General features: G+C 39.7%; 2 protein-coding genes across 2 annotated transcripts in view; one reads left to right on the top strand and one right to left on the bottom strand.

Annotated features, from left to right (window-relative positions):
• LOC124279899 (ATPase family AAA domain-containing protein 2-like) overlaps positions 1-16593 on the bottom strand; it is a 62655-nt gene extending 46062 nt beyond the window's left edge. The window contains 3 exon segments of the mRNA XM_046715779.1: positions 7729-7772; positions 11911-12032; positions 16404-16593. Of these exon segments, the coding sequence (XP_046571735.1) occupies positions 7729-7772; positions 11911-12032; positions 16404-16517 (280 nt within the window). The 5' untranslated portion in view covers positions 16518-16593.
• A 398-nt stretch (positions 16594-16991) lies between these two features.
• On the top strand, positions 16992-26767 carry LOC124279897 (transmembrane protein 244-like). Its single transcript, XM_046715777.1, has 6 exons — positions 16992-17050; positions 19616-19701; positions 20728-20819; positions 24083-24208; positions 25691-25735; positions 26396-26767. Exons 1-6 carry the CDS (start codon positions 17027-17029, stop codon positions 26521-26523), a joined length of 501 nt encoding a protein of 166 aa, XP_046571733.1. The 5' UTR covers positions 16992-17026; the 3' UTR covers positions 26524-26767.
• Positions 26768-27093: the final 326 nt, after the last annotated feature.

Raw genomic sequence — 27093 nt, 5'->3', positions numbered from 1 at the left:
AGTACTAAAGAATTATAGACCTGTGTCAAATTTAAGCTTTCTTTCAAAGATCATGGAGAAAGTGGTAAAAACACAGCTACTTGAACACCTTGAAGAAAACGACTTATTGGAGAAGTTCCAGTCCGCGTATCGATATGCTCATAGCACAGAAACAGCTCTGAACTATGTCTTGGATAGAATCAGAATGTCTGTTGATTCTGGCAAGGTTGCAATGCTCATCTTATTAGACTTATCGGCGGCGTTTGATACTATCGACCACCAGAAGCTCATCGATCGTCTACAGCACCAGTATGGGATACGTGGAAATGTTCTGCACTGGTGTTCCTCATATCTGACAGGGAGGACACAATCCATTCATATCAACAAGACAATGTCAGACAAGCTCGATCTCTCCTGTGGTGTTCCCCAGGGATCGGCGTTAGGCCCAATGATGTTCACCATGTACACCAGGCCATTGGGACAGCTCATCCAGGATCGTGACACAGATCACCATTTTTACGCTGATGACACTCAGCTGTCTGACAGTTATACTTTAGACAAGGATAACCAGTCATTGACATGTCTGAAAATGGAACAATGTCTTTCAGATGTCAAATCATGGATGACATCAAACAAGCTGGTGCTAAATGATGATAAAACCGAGGCTATCCTTATTGCTCCGAATTCCTGACTACAGAAATGCCAGGTTCCTAACATCAGGATTGGAGATACAAACATAGTGTTTTCCCCTGTGGTAAAGAATCTTGGTGTTTATCTAAATTCAGGGCTCAACATGGAGCAACACGTCACTCATGTGTGTCGTTCCTGCCACTTCCATGTCAGGAACATTGGAGCCATCTCTTAACAACTGATGCTGATGCCACTCTGGCAAGATCCCTCATTTTATCCAGGCTTGACTATTGCAATAGTCTTTGTGCAGGCATCACTTCTGAACAACTAGACAGACTTCAGAAGATCCAGAACAGCGCAGCAAGACTTGTCACTAGAACCAAATCCAGATGTCACATATCTCCCATACTAAAGTCACTCCATTGGCTTCCCACCCGCGAAAGAATAAAATTCAAAACGCTGTCTCTTGTATATTCAGCACTAAACTATTCATCACCCTCCTACATGCAAGATCTTATAACACCCTACACTCTCAGATCTCAAGACAATGGTCTTCTCAGTGTCCCAAAATACAAGTTGCAATCTTTTGGCGGCAGATCTTTCAGCGTTCACTCAGCTTCCCTCTGGAACTCACTACCTCTCCATGTCAAGTCATCTCCTTCCATCTCCATCTTTAAATCAAGACTCAAAACATTCTTGTTCAAGCACAACTAAATCTTATAAAACTTCTTCCTGTATATAGTGTACATATTTACTGTTGCGCAAAGAGCATGCCCTTGAGGTGTGGAATTACTACTATACTGCGCTCTACAAATGTCCATATTATTATTATTATTATTAAAAACAGTAAGCGTGGAATGCCGAAATAGCCGTAGAATATCCTTGAACAGTTGAAGCCGGAGGAATTCTAACACAGTGACTAAATCTGCAGAAAAGGGATCAAGAATCCCCCTACATCACCGTATGTAGAACTGGTCACACCATAGTAGAAACTGCCAAGCCTCCTGAAGGAGCAACGGAGACACTGTGCCGCCTTGCTTCAGGATGTAAGTCATAGCCATCTGGTTGTCCACTTCTAGACACACATGGCCACGAACTAACTCCACAAAGCTCTCGAACACCCGGCACACTGCTCTCAATTCTAGCACATTGATGTGCGGGCTGACTTCCTGCTCCGACCAAAGGCCCGAGACTCAAGACTGAACGGTCGCCCAGGACACACACACCCCACTGTCGCCGCCATGTTGCCTAGCAACCGAAGCCAAATTCATGGTCAACTGGAGAAACTGAGAAACAGTCCTCTGGATCTTGACGATACGGTAGTGGTGTTCCGATGATTGATTATAATCGAAAATTGATTGGTCACCCTTTCCGGACGCGCCAATCGATTGCAAAATTTCATAATCGATTGTCGTAATAATTCTTACGAAAACAGTAATGAATACCCGAAACAGACCACAAGACAACTGTCAGTTACCGATAATTATAACTTCTATCCGCATTATTCACAGAAATCACAATCATATTGCGTATACTCGCGCCTCAAAATGAAGTGTAGGTTGACAGAAAATGGTTACATATATATATGTCAGGGTAGAGACTGCGATCTGGTAGAATCGGAGTCTCTACCAGTAGAGATTGCGATCGGAGTCTCTACTGGTAGAATCTCCGATCCTACTAGTAGAGATTGCAATCGTAGTCTCTACTGGTAGAGACTACGATTATATGGAATAACCTATGCAAGCAAGTGCAAGCTTATGCAAGCAAGTATAATAAGTGGGGATAATGTTTTCCTATTATTTGCCAGTTATAATTGAACTTATTTATTGTTATCTTGTTAACTTTATTTGATAAGTCTGTTTTGGAGTTAGGTATTTTGTTTTTGATTTTTGAGTGGAGTCAAAATTTGACAGCTTGGTCTCATGATGTAAATACAGTGTTACAAACCATTTTTATTTTTTTATTTTGATATTGTTTACAGCGAGGTGTTAAATGTTTGTTATCAAAGTCTCAGTTAAAAGTAGGAAGTTCATTCAGATGTATTTCAAAACTTATGATCAGTAATTGTTATAAAAACACTGCTTTCCAAAGAGGTGGGGAAATGACCAGGTGGGGATATGGGGTAATGACCTGGTGGGGAATTGCCCTACACCTATCCTCCCAAAATGCCGACATGCCAAGACACCTATAGCTTATAACAACAACAACTAACGTGTGCCAAAATACAGTTTAGTATTTATGATTATGCAGTGTTTGCCATGACGCAGAAAACCTGCGTATTTGACTCACAAATTATCTCAAATAAGCAGTGAATTTATAAGCTCGCGTCCTTGTTGAGGCAATGCTCGACCTGGGCTGTTAGTTCAGATAACTTTACTTTAGTTTAAATTTGAGTACATATTGTAATTTATTGTTGTTTAAAACTACTAAGTGTAATGTTTGCCAGTTAACTGCTCAGTGCTGATTAAATACCTGACCTGCCTTACTTGGACCTGTTGTTATTAAACAATAACAGTTGATCTCTTGATAAAGAAGTTGACTCCCAAAAACATGTCCAAGACTCCCTCTCATGACACCAGGGAGTCATGATGACTCCTAAATTTTATTGCCTAGGGCAAACACTGATTATGCAATTGATCTTGCTTGTAATCAGTTTTGTAATATATGTATATATTATAATATGATCTGTCAAGTCACATTTGTATTTTTAGTCCTTAATATATCTGTAGAAGTGGAAACAGTCTAGTGTTATATCTGAATAAAATGCATAGTACTGTTCAGAAAAAAGTGTCTTTGTTGTTTACCCACAGATCACTCGGAGTTTCTACCAGTTGAAGACGATTGCAGCCTCTAATAGTAGGATCGGAGTTTCTACCAGTTGAATTGGAAAATGTACTGCTAGAATCTCTGATTCAACCAGTAGAGACTACGATTACAATCTCTACTAGTAGGATCGGAGATTCTACCAGTAGAGACTCCGATCGCAGTCTCTACTGGTAGAGACTCCGATCGCAATCTCTACTGGTAGAATCTCCGATTCTACCAGATCGCAGTCTCTACCCTGACATATATATATATATTGTTTTGCTAAATGTCATATTTATTGGAGCTGGTGATCACAACAAACTGTCATGCGTATTTCACCTCATTCCATGCGCATACAACTCCCGCTTACCATGTCCGTGAGGGTACGTATAACCTTAATGTTGATTATACATATTTTACATTTATATAGCAAAACCTGTAAGTAAATTTACACAATGCTAAGAAATATTTCTCTAGGTAAAATAATAGTTTTAGATATTATATTTTACCGATCACTGCATCAGAATTCATCTGGTTATATTATTGGGTATCTTTCAACAAGATCGCCAGGAAATATTTCTCTTGGTAAAATAATAGTTTTAGATATTATATTTTACCGATCACTGCATCAGAATTCATCTGGTTATATTATTGGGTATGTTTCAACAAGATCGCCAGGAAACGTGTGCAAAGCTGATTGCTATTTCTGGCTAGGAGACAAATACACGCGGTAATCTTAATCCCTGCATATAATACAATGCCCAGCAAAAACAAATTAGAACTGAAATGGTAAATAATCTTGTCTATTGATGTTTAATTGCAAATTTGACGTCTTCACTGACAAAGCCATTTTCTCTTTATACTTGTGCAATATGATACGATGTCCCCCCAAAATTCTTTTACGAAAGAGTTACCCTTACCCGTAGATAAGACGACCCCCTTCTACAGGGAGCCTTTTTTTGGGTCTTCAAATTCGGTCTTCGAGATCGATTGACATGAGCCAATCCCCTGTCTCGATGGATGAGATCTCTGAGTGCAGTATCACCATCCTGAAAGACGGCACCTCTATTTACTCGTTCCACCCTCTGAGATTCAGAATGGGTCTGAACCCTCCGTCCTTCTTGGTCACAAGGATGTAAGAGGAACAAAACCCCTTTCCTTGCTGACAGACAAAGCCACAGACAACGCAGGTCCATAACGGCACCCATCATCTGGCTGGCACAGCACCTAATGCTATCCCGCGCCTGATGAGAATGGACATCCATTAGCTGCCGTGCTAACAAGGGTAATGAGTCATCTCCACTTGAGCCATGGTCCACTAACTGCCCTTGTAACGCTGACAAGTAGGCCGAGGACCACAACACGCAGCTGTTGTGCCGCACATCGGTAAACCTCCTCCAGGGAACCTGCACCAAGCCCAGGGCCCCGTTCCTCAAAGCGATCGTAGAGCAAAGTTGATCGTAACCCCCATACTGTAACATAGACATACGACTGTTGTAGCGCTACGATCGGGGAACGGGGCCCTGGTCAGTACGAGGACCCCTAGACAAACCTTCCCAGGCACCAAGGCTCAGATATGCTCGATCCATCCGTGACAACAGGCGGAGGGCCGAGCTCATGACGGAGTCCTGACGTAGCACTATCTATCAAAGACTTCACGGAAGACTGTGTGTGTGTGTGTGTGTGTGTGCGTGCGCGCTGCGCGTGTCCAGCAACACCAATAGGAGATGACTCCTCGGTAACCTTAGCTTTCTTGGTGCCACTCTCGGCAGATGATGCCAAAGTGGACCCCGAAGATGACTTCTTTTCATGTGAACGCTTGGAAGCGGAGTCCTGACCTCAGATATCTCCCCCCACCCGAATCAGATTAGAGTAAAACAGCAAATCAGGGTGCCAGAACTTCCCTGTTTTAGGTGTAAACACGGTACATGACGGACAATGGCTGGCCTCAGCCAGACAGCGTAGACTAGAATTGTGCGTATCTTTGATTGATATAGCCGATTTGCACGTAGTGCAGCTTATAAAATACAAAAATGGAAACTTGGCCTTAAAACGTGCATATATAAACATAAAATAAACAAAAATATGCATGGGCGAACAAGTAACTAAATACTAGCATAAACATATAGCTTAAACATGAGATCATGTGAAAGACAAATGCATGCTACACCCTAAGCCACCAAACAATACTCTAAAAAGGGTACAACCATAGCCGTAAAAAAACATAAGTCAACTGAGTAACGCATTCAATACACACTGCAGAAGAAAACATTTATATAATATGTATAAAACATTACTATCCTTAAGATAAATTTGTCGAATTCTGATTGGTCAATAGCCAAAGCATACCAAACCATGTAGGCGGATTTGCCAGGGTGTACGAACCGTACACCCCATCAAATCTGTCATGTGACACACTACACAGGTTGTACGAATGACCTTGACCTTAGATAGAATGTGGCTGCCAAACGGCTGATCGCTTCGAAACTTTAGAGTTGGTGCATACAATTATGAGCATAAACAGAGTAATACAATTGTTGCCACAATTTTTTATTTGTTTGTGTCAATAAATATATCCAAAAAGTAAAATGCTTCTGTATTACACTTGTCGTTTAACAAAACCTCAAATTCGATAATTTTTATCATAAACTAAGCCATCCCGAGTTATCTCCCTTCATGACCGTTCGGGAAAAATCATGGCGAAACATTTTGCGTCTCATTCTGCCGATGATTGAATGTTGTTGTTTAAAGATAAGCTAAATAAATAGATCTTAAGGGTAACAAATTTGTCACACTGTCTTTTGAAAGGGTAAATTCTGTACGGAATTAACAAGGGTCTTAGAGTTCCGTACACCCTTTCAAAACACCGTGTAACTAATACAAAATAATCCACAACCTCACTCAATACTGCTAAGCTACACAGCTAGACAGTAAAAAAGCAGAGAAGGGAAAAGGTACCCATCCGCCATCTTGACAAGCACATGGCAAGCCGACGGGAACGGGGAGCAAAGTTACAACAAAAGGTGAATGAAAATATCAATGAAATTTTCTCTAAATCGCCCATGCGGGAAAATGGAGAACCATACATACAGTAACTGTTTCAGATACACTCATCTTGGAAAGTATTCAACCACAACTTGTAGAAGAGGGACACCACACACGCACGTCTGAACACAATAACGACAGCATGGAAAGTGTACCAGGTTATAGCTCAGAGTTACCAGCTCTTGGATGTCAGGGGTCCGTGGGGCCCTGTAGGGGTGGTCGAACAAGACAAAAACCTAGATTTTTGTTTTGTAAATATTTTATTCAAATATTGTTACAACTGTCGTAGGAATTTAAAATGGAGGATCTCTCAAGAAAAAGAATCTAGTTGTGCCGCCACGGGCACCCTGAAAGCATTTCATCTTTGCCATTTCAATATTTACCAAACCATGGCATACAAATTAAGCACAATATCAAACATAGCACTTGGTGTGTCTATTGAGGAGTACATGAATGTAAATGTCTTCAAGAAATTGTCGCCATGAACAGAAAAAATGACTAAGTGTGGGTACGACAGAGAGAGGCCATCAATATCACATGTTACCCAAATGTTTGGCAAATCAAAAAGTTCAATTTCTTGACTCTGGGACAAGTATCTTCGAACAGGTTGGGCTGCAATGAGACCTGGGCTAGCAGGTTTAACAAAATAACATCGAGACAAGACTGTTTTATTAAGCATTGATCGCACTAAGAAATAGATTCAAATCTGCTCCTGTTATCAATAGAAAATGCATACCACAGGAAGGCAAATTTCAACATTTACTGTTAAAAACCTGCTCTTTGCAGCCGGTCTGCAAGCAAAGCGTTTTGAGTGGTTAATCCAGCTTGCTAAGGACAACAGCAATCATGGTGAGTGGGCAACAATAGGTATAGGCTGTGCTAACATGGTGTATGGACACTGTACCAACGTTGTCACAGATCATATACATGACATGTCGACATTGGACCGGCCCATAAAGTCGGTGTGATGCTATAAATGTGCTACAGGACAACCAATACAAGTCAGTCAACAGTATGCCATCAATGTGTCATCCATATCACCCAAAATGGTCAACATTTTGCTCTGCATGCCTGAAATTACTTCAAGTTTCCATTTTTTTTTTATGTCTGAAATATAGTCATGATTTTCATGAGTTGTGACAAAACTCCTGAACATGCCAGTGTTGTTGGACATGAGCAGCACAAATGCTACCACTGATGACACAACTGACACTGACAACAACTACATTGTTAAATCCATGTAGACATCAAGAAAACGTTTCAACCAACCTTCTTCATCACTTGACATGCCTTCCCCAATGAAGTATGCCCCACTGTAACAAAAGGGATACAATGTATACAATGGAGCCGGAGCTGATCAACAGTACAACATGTATCTTTACTTCTTTGATGGGCATTCTAGAAGTTGAAGAGATGGAGAATGAGGACAATTTTATGGATATACAACTTCTTCATTCTGTATAGGCAACATTTCGACATTATTTCTAATGCTTGACAACAACATTAGAATCGATGTCGAAATGTAGCCTATACAGAATAAGAAGTTGTATATCCATAAAATTGTCCTCATTCTTCATGTAGCTTTACAGTTAGATGAGGTGACAAGGGGTTTAACATCTGTTCAAGATCATACTACTCATACAGTGGCATGCAGCCCAGACATCGCTGCTTGTATACAGTCGGGACTAATGGCTGGTTTACAAGGTTGCAAAATCAGATATCATGGTTTTACGTGATGCGGAAACGTGTCTCCAGTACATACGAATGTACATAATGTACACAAAAACTATATATAAAGCACAATAATATTTATTGCACAAAAATTCACAACAAGAAATATACATTCCTGTTATAAAGATAATTATTACATCATAGGTACAGATTACTACACTATTTATTATACACCCAACTATCTGTAGCAAATATGGAAGTTTCCTTGAGATTTGCTTTGGATATCTTGAACTTCTAACACTGGGGTAACCACTATATAGTAGGGGTGAAACACTACGCTATTAACACGGGACGGTACGCATTGCATTACAAGGCCTTTGGTTCTGTATGTTTCGGTTCAGTATAAGAGAACTGAATTCCGGGAAAATAGCAAAGAAATGCATAGATTTTGACAAAATGATTCGATGTCTGGGCATTTTAGAAAAGGTGAGGTGAGGTGAGGTGAGGTGAGGTGAGGTGAGGTGAGGTGAGGTGAGGTGAGGTGAGGTGAGGTGAAATTGGGTTTAACGTCGTGCTTGAGAATATTTCGCTCATATGACGACGTGCATGCGTGTGTATGTGCGGCGGCTTGTACTAGCCCAGACTGAAGCTGGTTTTATAGTGCTAGCCCACTGAGATACCATGCCGCAGTGAAGCATGAATACCCCACTCAGACACATTATACTGACTCTGAGCCGACCAGTCCTTGTTGTACCCATTAATGCCGAGCGCCAGACAGGGACAAACAAGTACCATATTTTAACATCTTTAGGTCGTGGTCGCCAGCAACAGGAATAGGAGATGACTCCTCGGTAACCTTAGCTTTCTTGGCGCCACTCTCGGCAGATGATGCCAAAGTTGACCCCGAAGATGACTTCTTTTCAAGTGAAGGCTTGGAAGGGGGGTCCTGATCCCAGATAAATCCCCCCAACCGAATCAGATTAGAGTAAAACAGCAAATCAGGGTGCCAGGACTTCCTGTTTTGGTATGACGCAGTCGGGGATTGAACCTCGCGACCTTCCGCTCTCCAGGCGGACGCTCTAACCACTACACCACGGAGGCGGTCCTTGTTTCTATGAAGTTCTAAAAAAGTCAGCATCTGTTTCTAAAGCCACAAGTGTATCCAAACCATACTACACAATCCTTTGTATCTAACCCTGGACAATAAGAATTCACCATTTCCCATTAGTGGCAGAGATATGATCCCTATTAATTGTAGTCATTATTACTTTCGACACTACAAGACAGGTAAAAGTGTCTAGATTGAATTAAAGCCAAGGAGCCTGACATCGCTGCTCATAGCTATATTTTTTAGACTTGCTGTCAGATCCAGAACATTTAGTTTTAGGCCCTGAAGGCCAAAGAAATCTGAACAGAATAAATATATTTCACATCACTCATTTATGCATGGATTACCAACAAAAACAGCATTTTGAAAATAATTTTGATGACCAATAATATAGATGTAAATTTGTGTGTTGTGTGTGGAAATTAGAACTCAATTTCATCACAAATGTTTATGTAAGTTATTATCGATGACAATATTTGCTCATATTTCTTCCCTTCGACATTTTCTTTGAATAACAACTCCCTGATGCTTTCATATTGCCTTGTCAACCTGTCATGGCATGACATTGGCCATAATTCTAAGATGCTTCGGTGAAAGATCAAAGGCGCCGACAGTACTTTATCAGACGCTAATGTGCACTTTTTGCACTACGTCACAATGTATTGGCTTCACTGCACCATTCTAGTCTGCCCCCTCGTAATCGAACACTTTTACATTACGTCACAATGTAACCGACGTGACGATGCTTGTCAGTTGTCATCGCCTCGTACAGCCTCCTACAGTAAACTACTCCATAGCACCCTGTTTATTGGTTTGCAGTTGTTTCACTCAGCAAACATCACTGGTGGAAACATTACGTTTATGTTTTCCAACAGATAAAATGTGTCAGTTCAACTCACAATTTTACAGCGTAACGTTCGCAATGTTTACATTCCCACAATGCAATCGTGGAATGTCGCTTGACTAGTCAGCTTCATCTGGATGCACTGATCTAAACTTTCGTTAGTAGTAGAAATGCGACGTTCATATTGCCCCATAAGGTTTACGTTAATCAGGGATGTAATTAAAATAATTTTGAGAAGATATTTAATCCGAACATAAACCATCATCAAACTGTTTATCATTTGTTTTCCTAGTAACGTTCGTCTTAAGGAAGGGGGACAGACACATCAATAGAACAGCGCGTCAGTTAGCCCTGTGCGTGGATTCTTAATTTAGGTCACCGTTGATTGTTTTCTGCCTTAGAATAATCATAATTATCCTTAAAAAGTACTGAATTTTGCATCTTAGAAAAGAAATTCAGTTTGCTCGACCACCTTATATAATGTAATAAGGCACACTTTCGCCCTCAACTATTATAAACTTAAAGCACTCAGACGCTTTTGTATGACAACTTGTAACAACGATTTCTTCCTCGGAAGCGAGGTTGTGGTCGAAGTGACAATAATATTGTAAGTAGTTTTATATTGACACCCACCTCGCTTCAAGAGAGGAATTATTATGCTGTAAGCTATGTCATGCAAAATCCTATTGGCCATCAATCAAATACATATTTTACTACCAGTAGAAAGTAGTTTTGATTTTGAACTCGATGAAAACGAACCATTTATTCTCAGACTGGCGGATGTTCGCAACATGCCGCCATTTTTTTAAATCATGACATCACGGGGCAATGAATGTCTGTTTGAGAATCAATGAGATTATGGTTTGTTTTCATCAAGTTAAAAAATCAAAACTACTTTCTACTCGTAGTTATATATGTATTTGAATCATGACCAAAAGGATTATGCATGACACAACTTGTAACATAACGATTTCTTCCATGGAAGTGAGGTCGGGGTCGAAGTGACAATATTGCGCGATAAATTTCTTGCCGCATTCACGTGGTTAACGTCCACTCACCACTACCTACTGCCAGTAAATACTAGTCAATCTTCCTGAAACTGTGATGAGCGAGGCTGATCATCGTTTTAACCATCACTGGCGTCTGGCTTGAACAAATAAGGCCTAGCGATTGTTTCTTCATTGAAGATTGAATGGAAAGATTGTCGCTGTCTGAATTGCTTCCAGACATGTCAGAGTCTGCTTTGTACCGAAATGACAACCCACTGAATTAACCATACTTAAATCACTTGACATAAACACCCGAGTAAATTGGGGAACAAAAACCTGACCTAGCCAACAGGTAACCGTTATGACAAGCGATTTTGACAGAATCGTCTATGAAAACAAGTTGTAACTCAGAAGCTAGGCAAAGCAGGTGACAAGATTAAATGACAGTAGATTGTGAAAACAAAGCTTTTATTTTACACAATTGTCAAGATTTCAGGTTTAGACAAACCTGTAAACAAGATAATTTACCCCCGACAAGTACATGAATCCTACAGCGGCCTCACATGCATACCTCACATTACATCACTGAGATGCGCCCCTCTGATTGGTTGAAATTTCGTTCGTGGGAGAGAATTGTGCACTGTTGTCAAAAAGGTCAATTTAAGCTAATTAAATGTTGAAATAAGTAGTTTTAATGATGGGGTTATATTTATAACGATCCCAATAAATGATTTATGTATTTGTACCCCCCTAGAGTATATGTGATCTTTAACCACTACCTTTCATGCACATTACATCAATTCCTTATTTCATATATCATAACTTATAGAGATGTTCACCTTGATCGTATCTTTGGCCTGAGCCTGGACTGGAAGGACGAGCGATCATGATCTGAGGTCTGCTTTCCTCTTCCACTACTGCGGGAGTTGTGAACGACACCACTGTCATCACTGTTGTAGTCCTACAATACAACAACATCACTCAGCTTTCAAACAAATGCAGGAATTGAAAAAACACATTTCAACAATTCATAAAAAGGCTTTTTACTGATCCTAAAGTATCCATAAGATATTAGTCCCTGTGGTCAATAAAGCAAATTCTATTTTGGGATAGACCCATGAAAATCTAGATTAAAACAGGCCCCGATTTCTTGAAACAAACTTAAGTTTTTACTCAAATTTCAAACTGAGTTTGACAATTTGAAACAGCTGAATTTTTAACTCAAGTGCAATTTTTGAAATAAAAAAGCCTAAACAATCTATCCACCAAACTCAAATTGTTTACTATGTTTGAGTTTGATATCGATTTCAGTTCATTCTGGGTAATGAGTTTTCTCAAATTTGAGTAAAAACTCTAACTTAAGCCAAAACTCAGACTTAAGTTTGTTTCGAGAAATCGGGGCTTGGTCTTCAGCAAAAAACCATAAGAAGCTTGTCATAAGAGGCGATTAATGGGATCGGGGGTCAGACTTGATGACTTGGTTGACACATGTCATCGTATTCCAATATCGGCAAGATCATGCTGTTGATCACTTGATTGTCTGGTCCAGACATGATTATTTACAGAACACCACCACCATATAGCTGGGATATTGCGGGGTGCAGCATTAAACAGCAAACAAATCTCTTTGAATAGGAACAAAATCAACAAAAGTCCACATAGGGTGACAAAAATAAAGACCATAAAAACATTTTCTGAAGGCAGCAGATGCAACATTCGTTTTGTCCTCATACATTCTTTATTGTTCTATGTAATGACAACAAATATTGAGCTTTTCAGTAACAGTGAAAAACCATGAGTAGGCCTGTAATGATGCACAAAGCCATCATACATATCCAAATGGTGGAATCCAAACCATGCTGGAAAGATATATATTTCAAGAGGCATTTGTACATAGAATGTTTCTCATGTGTTTCTTGTTTCATGCCACACTGAACAATATTCCATCTATTTGTTAGCAGTCTACAACAATCACAGCCTGTCCCTGACCATGCAATGATTGACATGTAATAATAATGGGGATTTATAAAGCGCCTGTTTCCACGCACTTGCGCATGCTCAAAGAGCTAACACAATATTACCCCGGATAACCCAAGCTGCCTGTGAGGCGCTAGAAGGATAACAGTCATATAACTTATCCCACCGGGTACCCATTTACTGCTGGGTGAACAGAGACAATTCATGAACAAACATGTGTCACATGAGCTTTGTTGTGGGACAGGACTTAAGTCCTAGAAACTCCCAGGAGTCAAGTTTCTAAACACGGTCACCCAACCAAGAACTCTCCACACCCAACGATGCTTAAATTCAACTGATTTTATACCTGGGCTCCATGCACAAGACTACACACCACCACAAAATTTAAAATGAGCTACATCTCACACCATGGATTTGCAATGTTACGCAATGCACAGAGTCTCTTACATGATCTGTTTAGTTGCTTATAAGACCAGCATAGGTTAGTAGGGAGCAAAGCTAACCCAAACAAATCTGATATTGAGGCCTAAAAAAAAAATGTTGTGGTTCCAATTACCTGACAGACCCTTGATTTCTGGTGCCGACCCTACTTTTTTAAAGCGGTATAAATGAAATAAACTTTTAGATACCATTGTGTTTTCCCGGCACCAACGGACATCGAACATTCTGATAGAGAAAGTCGACATGATGGCCGAAACCTTGATTGAATAAATAATTATACATTGTTAAATGTGTTTTTAGTTTGTACTTTACTTCTAAAAAAAAATGTTTATAAAAAAAATCCTACCTACCTTCCCTAAATTTTAAAGAGGTGTAATCGGAACCACAACATTTTTTTCATTTGGCCTGCTGTAGGAGTGATAACTTCTAGTTAGAAGATATATATTATTTACTTGCTAAATGCTATACCATTAAATACTATACCGTGATATCATGTATTTTTTAACGTTTCATAAACAATACATCAATGTGACCTGGACTCTCGGTTAAACAATTCAAGAAAACAGTGATAACCTGTTGACCAAATGCTTAAAATCTTTACTAAATCGTGGAATAAGGATTAAATACTCAAAGAAATAAATTTCAGTACTGTGGATCACAACAAAGTACACAATGGCATTTACACATACCCTAACCTGCGTTCGAAAAATTAATGTCAGTCCTTAGGCCCAAAGTCGACTGAAAACCACTCAGACCCACAGCTTTTGTTTTCTGCAGGTCCTTGTGGCCGACAGCTTTTTCATCCCCAATAACTAAGAGTATTTTTTTTCAGAAAAATCATTCAGTAATTTCTAGTTTTTAATCAGACACTAATCAGTCACTAGAGTAAAATTAAACTCTTTAACCCAGTTTGCTAGTTGTCACATTATTTGTTTGTTGGGAATTACTTATATTGTAGCTAAAATATAATAGGGCCTTCATATTCTGAGCAGGACCCACCACTTTTTATGGTTCTGGGTCCTTAGGGCCTGCAGCTTTTCAGGGTTAAGGCAAACACTGACCCTAACAGACTGTTAGTGTTATACACAGGGCAAGGTAGCATATGTTAAATGTCATATGCAGCGGAATGCATACCACTGTGTACACTGTCTTAAACACAAAATCTCTTCAAGGATTCAAACATAAAGGGTGTTAGTACACTAAAATATTTTTCGAGCTATTAGGGCTGGGACGATTCACCGACACATCACGATACATTTAAGTTTGATACAGCTATCGTATCGTCGACTGGTGTATCGATACAAAACGATACACAACTTTTTTCAAAGCAGTATTATCTTAAACAAGTACTTATTTAGAGAAAACTACACAAGTGTGATAGATTTACTTGTTTGTTTATTACAGTAGTGTTATTGTTATACACAAATACCTTGAAATAAATCATTTTAAATCTTAATACTGTGTCATTCTTTCAAGGTGTATGTATCGTGATAGTATCGTATCGCAGGTAAAATATTGTGATACATATCGTATCGTGACATAGTGTATCGTCCCAGCCCTAATGGCTATAGCTGTAGGACTGTTATGTTACTAGAACAGAGTTTCCCTATCATTATATCTGCATAATATCTGTGGTGATGGCAGTGTAGGAAAGATAGCCCGTCCCAACGTCCGAGACGGGTGAATTTTGTGGAGGACGGGTTAAAAAAATATCTAGTCCGTCCTCATGTCGGGTCAATTTTGGCAAACCAATGACATATATATAATGATTATAACCTTTTTGAATATTTACTGCCGAAGGTGTTTTATTTATATTTGGAGGACAGGCTAGATTTTGGACAGGACTGGTAAAAAATTTGATCTGCCAGTCCTGTGGACAGGCTAGATTTTCTACATCTTTCCTACACTGGTGATGGGTAAAGTGCCAGCTAAACCAGACAGTTTGTGTTTACTTATTTTATACAATCACAGAATGAAATTTGTCAGAATAAGCTGACAAGTAACTTATAAGGATAGCTAGCCCATCTGTCAGCAATAAGTTGCGACATACTCATCAAAGATGAGTAGTATCCTTGTTGGGACATTTAAATTCCAAAGGGCACACATATAAAGAACTGTACAAATGCCCTGTGACAGTTGAAAACAACTACATCCACAACCCTTAGTTGATACTGAACTTGTGAACATAATCTGAATCACCATTTGATAATTTGACCTAATAGTCACCAGTATTTCCTGACCTACATACAGTGAGAGATCTCACCCTCAATAGGCTACTGGATTGTAATCATCTCACAGTCATAAACTTCACAGACAATCATAAACATGAGACACCACCAAGATCAATGACTGTGCATGGAAATGCAAATATCTGGAACTTTATTCATTGCTGGATGAAACATAGATCTACCATACAGTAATACCAGATATTTACATTCTGACATATCAGATATTTACAAACACAAAAGGAAGCCTGAATCGGCATCGAACTATCAATCACATCAAAAGTCACTGCATTCTAACATCAGTTACAATTAAAAGCAATTATGGACAGCTTTCTGTTTCTTTCGCTCGGAAATGATCAATCAACGGGCACATATTACGTCAGTGCAATAAATGCTTTGTTACATGCTGAAATACAATATATAACACGGAGGTGAAACTGAACTTGCACAAAGTTACCACTGGATTCCCCACGCATCTTAGCCCTCTTTATACATAAACTGCGTAAAATTCAAATATATCTTCACAACAAACCTTTAAATAACCATATCATCTAACGCTATGTGCGCGTCGTTTCATTCCAGTAATGGTATTTGGAGCAATATAAACATTTGTAAAAAAATTCCTATGACGGTTGAGACGAGGAAATAACCGTTGGTTTTGCGCGATTCACAACTCAGATCTAACTTACATCTCTCGATGTTTTTTGTGTTCTTCGACCGGGTTTGCTTTCCAAACACAAAAAGTCAACCGGAGAGTCCCCGTTATCCTTGTACTCTCCAGGGTGATGTCGTGTTCGCACCATATTTCACAAAATTTCTGTTCAGCTCATTCACTGGACTCCATCTTGCAAAACCGCGTAACGCCCTGTCAATCGACAAAGCGCGAGGTCAAATAGTACACAAAAACGTGTCCTTGACAGTGAATACATTCCTTGTTAATGAAATTTGCATAACTCTATAGGTGTCATGTTTGATAAATGTTGAATGTTTGACTATAATTCGTTTTGTAGGACAATTCGTTTTACGTACCATCTGCATGAGGGTGGCGATTATGATGCTGCAAATAGTCTTAGACGATGGCGGGAAGTCTGTTCGAAAAATTATTGCGGAAAAAATTCTGGGGATTAAACAACTAGAGCACTACAATTAAAAACAGTTTATTTTACTGCTGTCAGAATTGATATTGATAAAATTCCATGTCACCAATTTGCATAAGTAGGACAAATATATGCTACATTATGTTTCTTTGTCCATGCTTTGTCGATATAGCGGAAACAAGTATTGCGCATGGGTAGCCAGAACATCCTGTGTTATGGGTGCAAGATTGTCAACAAAGGTCTTGAACTCTTATATTTTCTTACGTTTCGGGGATCTGCTAGTATTTTCATAAACGCTGATAAAGATAAACCCCGCCAAAGATATAATACACTCAAATGTTGTCTTTATAGGATAGCCTGTTGGCATCCTTTGGCTAATGCGGATTGTTTTTGGTTGTAGCCTACCACAGGATTTCGTAGCTGTGTACAAATTCCCAATATTTGCTGATTTTTTTTTTTTTTTGTGTGTGTGTGTGTCTGTCTGGTTTGAGAGTTTAGGTTTAAAAGTGGATTATTCTGACCATAGTGCTTGTAGATTTGGTGAATTTTTTTTCAGGTATGGACTTTAGCAGTCAGTTTACCTTAAACTTCTCTGACATTTTTTCTGCCTATAGTGATGTACAGTCACATAATATTTAAAACAGATTTTCTATTGTTGAACCCATGATAGATGTACATTGATAGATTTTTAAAAATTTGTAGATTTGTTGCTTTTAACAATAACTTTAATTTTTATTCACAATGATTGATGCGGTAAAATGGAGGGATATATAACATTCTTAAATTGTGAAAATACTGACAAACTAATTTAAAAAGATACTCATCTTCTATCACCCCTAAATCGCATAACATACACAGTCTATTTTATTGTGGAACATTATGATGTCTGCCTTTTTCTATATTTAATTCATGGGATACATGTACATCGTAATTGTGCAATATGCTGTCTTAAACTTTTTAATGTTAACATGAAAGGGGTAATGTTCTGCTATAAGATCTGATTTAAAAGTGTTTTGAATGAGGTTTTGGGTGACTGAGTTAGTGAGGCAGTCCAGAGTTGCAAGTACATATATTTTAACCTTTGTGTTACAGATTTAATAAATGCATTTGGGAAGCTAATACAATCAAGTTTAAAAGCATAACTAAATCCACATGTTTCAAGCAGATTTCTCACATTTGTTACCCAATTAATCTTACCATTTCTATCATACATACACATCATATGGTAACATTATTGTGACTGTGGCATATTTACTAACCTTATCCAATATCTTAAAATATGCTTCAATATATACTTCCTTTCAAAAGTTTAGACTCACTGGTGTAAATATAGCCATCTACTTCTGGCAACTGTTCTAAACTAAATTTTGCAAAATATTCCATACTGCTTAAAGGTACTGTTTACACATGAACTAATTATTGTAAAACAAATTCACAACGTAGAAAATATTATTGTCATGAGTTCAATAAATGATAAAAATCAGTGAAAATTGGTGAATTCTTCGCAAAACTTTACTCCAAAACGCAGCTGTTCTCATGCACGACATTTGCACATGCTGTTTTTAGCAATTTGATGCATGATCCTCATGCAATTCATCTGCATAAGGTTTGCAGTTAGTTCCCCCAAGTTAGTGGAGAAATTAATCTTCGATGTAACCATATATATATATACGTAACATATAGTGAGTGTTTTATATGAGTCTAAACTTTAGAAAGGAAGTATATAAAGGGTAACGTCCACATTCTCCATAAACCATGCAATTAGAAGTACTGACCGTAACACCTAAAAATCTTTTACAAGCATAAAGATGAATGCTTTCTTAACATTAAAATGTGTAAAACCCCAGACCTCTGAGCCATATAACAGAATAGGCTTAATTTTGTGGTCAAATATTTTAAAGAATGTATTATAATTTACTTCACCAGCCTTCTTCAAATTATGAAATATTCCCATAGGTATTTTCTTACCATGGATGGACACATTATTTACATGTATGTTCCATGATAAAGTTTTTGAAAAATATACACCTAAATATTTATAACCCTTGGCTACTTCTGAATAATTATTATTTAATGTACATTTCTCAAATTGAATAATTTTCCACCATTCTTAAAAACCACTATCTTAGTCTTATCTCTATTGATTTTTAACTTAATTTTGTCACAATAATCTTCTAAAACAGTAATTTGATGTTGTAAGCTTAAAAACAGTATCAATTTGCATGTACCATTACATGTTGCATCCATCAATACATCATACTAAAATAAAGTTACACACACAATGATAACAAGTTACATTACCATGATAATGTAACTTAACTAGGACAACAAGCTACAAACAAAAGCAAATGACATTACCATGGGGACATCTCACATACACCTGAACAAGTAACATTACCAGGATAGTATACACTATACACTTTCATAACAAGTAACATTACCAGGATAGTATACACTATACACTTTCATAACAAGTAACATTACCATGGGGACAACTCACATACACCTGAACAAGTAACATTACCAGGATAGTATACACTATACACTTTCATAACAAGTAACATTACCAGGATAGTATACACTATACACTATCATAACAAGTAACATTACCATTACTCACAGGATGAACAAGTAACATTACCAGGATAGTATACACTATACACTTTCATAACAAGTAACATTACCATGGTATCAAGTTCTGTACACTATAATAATAACAGGATTATTTAGAAGGTTATGGCATTGTGTTTTGGTGTAGATCTTCAATTGTGTTCCAAGTTTAATATTATATTTTTCAATTGCAGGAGGTTTTGCTGAATCTGTTGAAGTGTTTAGTAGTTTTCTATTCACTTTACTATGTTGTTGGCAGTATCTGCTTCGCAGCTTACAGGTAGGACACTATCAGGCAAGGAAATATACAAAGTGTTTAGATTACATACTCATGGATGGAGGACATGTGCAAGAGGTGATTAGTCTCTGCATTTGCAGAGGTTGCATCTACATTTGTAGCCAGCTGGCCTATCTCTACTAGTCTATTGAATGGAACCGGCTGGCCTGGTCTTGTCTCTGTAGAAGGGCACGGCTGGCATAGTCATCTCTGCATTTGTAGAGGGGCACAGCAGGCCTAGTCATCTCTGCATTTGTAGAGGGGCACGGCTGACTCGTCATATCTGCATTTGTAGAGGGGCACGGCTGGCCTAGTCATCTCTGTAGAGGGGCATGCCTGGCCTAGACATCTCTGTAGTGGGGCACAGCTGGCCTAGTCATCTCTGTAGAGGGGCACACCTGGCCGAGACATCTCTGTTTGTAGTGGGGCACAGCTGGCCAAGACATCTCTGTAGAGGGGCACACCACCCGGTCTTGTGGGGCACAGCTGGCCAAGACATCTCTGTAGAGGGTCTCTATAGTGGGGCACAGCTTACCAAGTCATCTCTATATAGGGGCACCACTGGTCTTGTCTCTATAGTGGGGCACGGCTGGGCCAGGCATCTCTGTAGAGGGGCACCAATGGTCTTGTCTCTATAGAGGGGCACGGCTGGACGAGACATCTTTTTGGGGGAAGGGACATTTTGTTTCTAGTCTTTTAAGGTGGTGTGATTCACTCTGCAGAGTTGTGTAACTTAAGCATGTTAGAAACCAGTTATCCTGGGTTTAAATCCCAGGATCTCCATGAATATGACTCTTGGCTTGTCCGCACCAAAACAAGTTCACAGGTCAGAGGTCACACAGATGTGGTAAAAATCTGCACCATGCAGGGTTTTCTTCATCAACATAACTCACTCACTGTGTTTGTTTAAAGGGAGGGCTAAATACATCATTTGTAATGATGACAAATACTTTTGTGACTGTCCTAAATATTGCCCTAATGCTGTTTGTGTTATTTGTTTGCAATTATCTGTGTTGGGGACGTCGACAGACTGGATACATTCAATGGCAAGATCCCTTTTGACTTCAAGAGCTGGATAGACCTAACCCAGTGCTGTAACAACTACACCTCACAACAGATGGGTAAGCATAGAATATTTAACACATATACACAACAGATGGGTAAGCATAGAGCATCACATACAACAGATGGGTAAGCATAGAATATTTAATACATATACACAACAGATGGGTAAGCATAGAGCATCACATACAACAGATGGGTAAGCATAGAGCATCACACACAACAGATGGGTAAGCATAGAGCATCACATACAGCAGTTGGGTTAGCATAGAGCATCACACACAACAGATGGGTAAGCATAGAGCATCACATACAACAGATGGGTAAGCATAGAGCATCACACAACAGATGGGTAAGCATAGAGCATCACATACAACAGATGGGTAAGCATAGAGCATCACACACAACAGATGGGTAGGCATAGAGCATCACACACAACAGATGGGTAAGCATAGAGCATCACATACAACAGATGGGTAAGCATAGAGCATCACATACAACATATGGGTAAGCATAGAGCATCACATACAACAGATGGATAAGCATAGAGCATCACATACACAGCAAGAGCATCACACAACAGATGGGTAGGCATAGAGCATCACACACAACAGATGGGTAGAGCAGATGGGTAAGCATAGAGCATCACATACAACAGATGGGGGTAGAGCAGATGGGTAAGCATAGAGCATCACACAACAGATGGGTAAGCATAGAGCATCACATACAACAGATGGGTAGGCATAGAGCATCACACACAACAGATGGGTAAGCATAGAGCATCATCACACAACAGATGGGTGGGAGGCATGGATAAGCAGCATTGAGCATCACATACAACAGATGGGTAGGCATAGAGCATCACACACAACAGATGGGTAAGCATAGAGCATCACATACAACAGATGGGTAAGCATAGAGCTTCACATACAACAGATAGGTAAGCATAGAGCATCACATACAACAGATGGGTAGGCATAGAGCATCACATACAACAGATGGGTACGCATAGAGCATAACACACAACAGATGGGTAAGCATAGAGCATCACATACAACAGATGGGTAAGCATGGAGCTTCACACACAACAGATGGGTAAGCATAGAGCATCACACACAACAGATGGGTAAGCATAGAGCATCACACACAACAGATGGGTAAGCAGGATAATAGTATTAACTTTGACAATGATGTAGTCATTGGTCATTGTAATGATACATTAATGCTGTCAGCTTGGTAAAAATACGTCAAATAATGTACTCTGTTATTGTTTCACTGAATTCTCCAGTATCCAATATTGGTATTCGTTACCCAGTATTTGCGATATGTATTTGTTCTGTGTCATGTATCTCTATGAAGTCTTCATGCTGTTGTGGAGTAACTTGTTCTGTGTCATGTATCTCTATGAAGTCTTCATGCTGTGGAGTAAATTGTGGAGTTAACTTGTTCTGTGTCATGTATCTCTATGAAGTCTTCATGCTGTTGTGGAGTAACTTGTTCTGTGTCATGTATCTCTATGAAGTCTTCATGCTGTTGTGGAGTAATTTGTTCTGTGTCATGTATCTCTATGAAGTCTTCATGCTGTTGTGGAGCAACTTGTTCTGTGCCAGTCTTCATGCTGTTGTGGAGTAACTTGCTCTGTGTCATGTATCTGTATGAAGTCTTCATGCTGTTGTGGAGTAACTTGTTCTGTGTCATGTATCTCTCATGAAGTCTTCATGCTGTTGTGGAGTAACTTGTTCTGTGCTCATGAAGTCTTCATGCTAACTTGTGGAGTAACTTGCTCTGTGTCATGTATCTCTATGCTGTTGTGGAGAAGTCATGTATCTCTATGAAGTCTTCATGCTGTTGTGGGAGTAACTTGCTCTGTGTCATGTATCTCTATGAAGTCTTCATGCTGTTGTGGAGTAACTTGCTCTGTGTCATGTATCTCTATGAAGTCATGTGGAGTAATGTTCTCTGTATGTAACTTGTTCTGTGTCATGAAGTCTTCATGCTGTTGTGGAGTAACTTCTGTGTCATGTGAAGTCTCAGATGGCTTGTTCTGTGTCATGTCATCTCTATGAAGTCTCATGAAGTCTATGTCATGCTGTTGTGGAGCAACTTGTTCTGTGTCATGTATGAAGTCTTCATGCTGTTGTGAGCAACTTGCTCTGTGTCATGTATCTCTATGAAGTCTTCATGCTGTTGTGGAGTAACTTGCTCTGTGTCATGTATCTCTATGAAGTCTTCATGCTGTTGTGGAGTAACTTGCTCTGTGTCATGTATCTCTATGAAGTCTTCATGCTGTTGTGGAGTAACTTGCTCTGTGTCATGTATCTCTATGAAGTCTTCATGCTGTTGTGGAGTAACTTGCTCTGTGTCATGTATCTCTATGAAGTCTTCATGCTGTTGTGGAGTAACTTGTTCTGTGTCATGTATCTCTATGAAGTCTTCATGCTGTTGTGGAGTAACTTGCTCTGTGTCATGTATCTCTATGAAGTCTTCATGCTGTTGTGGAGTAACTTGCTCTGTGTCATGTATCTCTATGGAAGTCTTCTGTGTCTGTTGTGGAGTCTTCATGCTGTGTCTGTGTCATGTATCTCTATGAAGTCTTCATGCTGTTGTGGAGTAACTTGCTCTGTGTCATGTATCTCTATGAAGTCTTCATGCTGTTGTGGAGTAACTTGTTCTGTGTCATGTATCTCTATGAAGTCTTCATGCTGTTGTGGAGTAACTTGCTCTGTGTCATGTATCTCTATGAAGTCTTCATGCTGTTGTGGAGTAACTTGCTCTGTGTCATGTATCTCTATGAAGTCTTCATGCTGTTGTGGAGTAACTTGCTCTGTGTCATGTATCTCTATGAAGTCTTCATGCTGTTGTGGAGTAACTTGCTCTGTGTCATGTATCTCTATGAAGTCTTCATGCTGTTGTGGAGTAACTTGCTCTGTGTCATGTATCTCTATGAAGTCTTCATGCTGTTGTGGAGTAACTTGCTCTGTGTCATGTATCTCTATGAAGTCTTCATGCTGTTGTGGAGTAACTTGCTCTGTGTCATGTATCTCTATGAAGTCTTCATGCTGTTGTGGAGTAACTTGCTCTGTGTCATGTATCTCTATGAAGTCTTCATGCTGTTGTGGAGTAACTTGCTCTGTGTCATGTATCTCTATGAAGTCTTCATGCTGTTGTGGAGCAACTTCTGCTCCTTGCTTGGTATTGTTTAGATCCAAACAGTTATATATCATACACAGGTTAGGAAAAGATTTCAGGAAAATGCAGGTGTGCAACAGAGTGTTGTGATTCTATTGTTTGCAACTAATTATCTTACTTGTTTGTCCTGAAGTGAACCTGATTTCAATGGAGGTGACCTGTGCAGTGAGTGGTCTGGGGTACAGTTGTGTCAGCTGTCATTGGGTGTGGGACTACTCCATCACCATCATCCTCATCCACATCCTCCTCTGCTGTGCAGGTGAGTCCTGGCTAAACTTGGGGCATACCAACAATATTCAGGTGAGTCCTGGCTAAACTTGGGGAATACCAACAATATTCAGGTGAGTCCTGGCTAAGCTTGGGGCATACCAACAATATTCAGGTGAGTCCTGGTTAAACTTGGGGCATACCAACAATATTCAGGTGAGTCCTGGCTAAACTTGGGGCATACCAACAATATTCAGGTGAGTCCTGGCTAAACTTGGGGCATACCAACAATATTCAGGTGAGTCCTGGCTAAACTTGGGGCATACCAACAATATTCAGGTGAGTCCTGGCTAAACTTGGGGCATACCAACAATATTCAGGTGAGTCCTGGCTTAACTTCCTGGGGCATACCAACAATATTCAGGTGAGTCCTGGCTAAACTTGGGGCATACCAACAATATTCAGGTGAGTCCTGGCTAAGCTTGGGGCATACCAACAATATTCAGGTTGGGGCATACCAACAATATTCAGGTGAGTCCTGGCTAAGCTTGGGGCATACCAACAATATTCAGGTGAGTCCTGGCTAAACTTGGGGCATACCAACAATATTCAGGTGAGTCCTGGCTAAACTTGGGGCATACCAACAATATTCAGGTGTGTCCTGGCTAATCTTGGGGCATACCAACAATATTCAGGTGAGTCCTGGCTAAACTTGGGGCATACCAACAATATTCAGGTGAGTCCTGGCTAAACTTGGGGCATACCAACAATATTCAGGTGAGTCCTGGCTAAACTTGGGGCATACCAACAATATTCAGGTGAGTCCTGGCTAAACTTGGGGCATACCAACAATATTCAGGTGAGTCCTGGCTAAGCTTAGGGCATACCAACAATATTCAGGTGAGTCCTGGCTAAGCTTGGGGCATACCAACAATATTCAGGTGAGTCCTGGCTATACTTGGGGCATACCAACAATATTCAGGTGAGCCATGGCTTCCCTCAGGGAGAGGGGAACATGCCAATTATGTTCATGTAAGTGTGTGTGTTTGTGTGTGTGTGTGTGTGTGTGCATGCGTGCGGGCGGACTTGCGGGTGCATGCGTGCGCTCATGCACGCTTGTTGGCTTTGATTGTTCCAAAACTGCTGTTTGACCATAGGAGAAGGTATTCTTTAACCTTCATCATGGAAAGATGTGTGAGGAGACACTGCAGTTCCTGGTGGCAGATGCTGTGTTCAGGAAACAGTGTTGGAAGATGGCAGGAGTCTGGTGTGTTGGATAGGTTTAGCCACCTCGCTGTGGTTCTGGAAGGCTGCCTGCATCTCACGCTCCCTTCACACGCATCAGCTTTCCCTTCACAATAGAGTCTGTCTGGGGATTTCAGTGACAAAGGGAGGTTACTCTGATCGGCACTTCCAGGCCAGGCCAGCCAAACTGGAAGAGTGTTTCATATATTTGCTGCCTGTGACAGCTATAAAAGAAATCACAACACAATAAACACTACTGACACATAATAATATGCCTGAATTTTTTCAGTGATGCTGAATTTCCCAGTAAGCTGGTCTTGGTGGATATGTTTAGGTGAGAATATTTCATAGATATGCCTTCTTCCAAACTTCCAAGAAGTTACCAGCTGAAGTAATACTTTTAACTGATGTAAATAATGACACATATATCTTATTTACTCCAGTTGTGCGACTGTGTCCAAAGCTCCAGATAATTTTTCAACATCAGGAGTACATACTCATTTTCTCAATACAGGAGTACTGGAAAACCTTAAGAGTACGTTTAGAGAACATTAGAGAGTACATTTACTGAATGGAATTTAATGGAGTATCAGTAATCTTGTGTTTCATTTCATATATGCACCACAACATTGCTACTCTTGTGTAAACAGGTCAATACACAATAAAACAATACTTTTTCAGATAAATACGTCAGTAAATGATTCTAAGGCCGTACACCATTGCTGTGGTGCATATCTGCTACGTTTTCTAAATTATTTCCTAACGTAACGTGCATATTTTTTATCCGTACATACGCCGATACGGCCCTTATCTGGAGCCCTGGTGTCTCATAATCATTTTTCTCTGAAACTTGGTAATTTGCTACGAGGTGTGAATAACAGTTTGTAATATAAATGCTTTTGCTTCGATATGAAATTATATAGAATTTCAAGCTTGAATTTATTTAAGTTTTGAAAGAAATACTATTCTTGGTGCTTTCAATGACTGTTGTCAGGTTGTGGTTTGCTGATGCAGATAGGCCTGGGGGAACTGATTGCATTGGTTAGATGGCGGAAGAAGCTGGCTCAGGTTGCATTGTCACCTGAACAGGAGCCTACTAACTACCTCTACAGAAGACTGTGATCCTGCCATGACCAAGGGATATAACTCTGCGGAAGTTTCACCCACATGATATGTGTTCACTATATGTATTAGAGGTGTGTGTCCACCACATGATATATACCGGTATGTGATAATGCTGGGTTCACCATAATGATATATACCAATTTTTAAACTTATCCTATCTCACGGTATGCACCTCTCCTCTTCTTCTACGACCATGTGTGGAAACGTGCTGTAGGCTAAGTTGAATCAAATCTTACTGGCCTCTGACCCCCCTGACCTCTGCCCCCACTCCGACATCAGCACCTGTCAATCATCTCCATAAGCGTGCAGCTCGCTCAGATGATCACGTGACTACCTGTGCCTGTCATTCTCTTTCTTGTCGCTACGTCGTGTGGACGTGTGCTTGTCTCTAAGAAAGTTTGATTGTGTTTCAACAATGGGTAAATCGAATCGTAATGGTTCTAAGAAGCGCAAACACTGTGACAATTGTAACAGTACTTTCTCAGCGGCTGACCCACATGCTTTATGTGTAGATTGTTTAGGTCGTTGTGAATGGTCTCAACGTTGCTCTTTCTGTGCTGGCCTCGA

Source organism: Haliotis rubra, unplaced genomic scaffold, assembly GCF_003918875.1.
Source record: "Haliotis rubra isolate DU_JTF1 unplaced genomic scaffold, ASM391887v1 Scf258, whole genome shotgun sequence".
Lineage (NCBI taxonomy): Eukaryota > Metazoa > Mollusca > Gastropoda > Lepetellida > Haliotidae > Haliotis > Haliotis rubra.
The sequence above is the reverse complement of the archived record's forward strand: the minus strand, read 5'-3'. Positions and strand labels throughout refer to the sequence as shown.

Coding starts and splice junctions, on each gene's coding strand:
- LOC124279897 (XM_046715777.1), top strand. CDS start 17,027: ATGGGTGCAAGATTGTCAACAAAG. Junction 17,051..19,615: donor GTGCAAGATTGTCAACAAAG/GTCTTGAACTCT, acceptor TTTCAATTGCAG/GAGGTTTTGCTGAATCTGTT. Junction 24,209..25,690: donor CATCCTCCTCTGCTGTGCAG/GTGAGTCCTGGC, acceptor GAATTTTTTCAG/TGATGCTGAATTTCCCAGTA.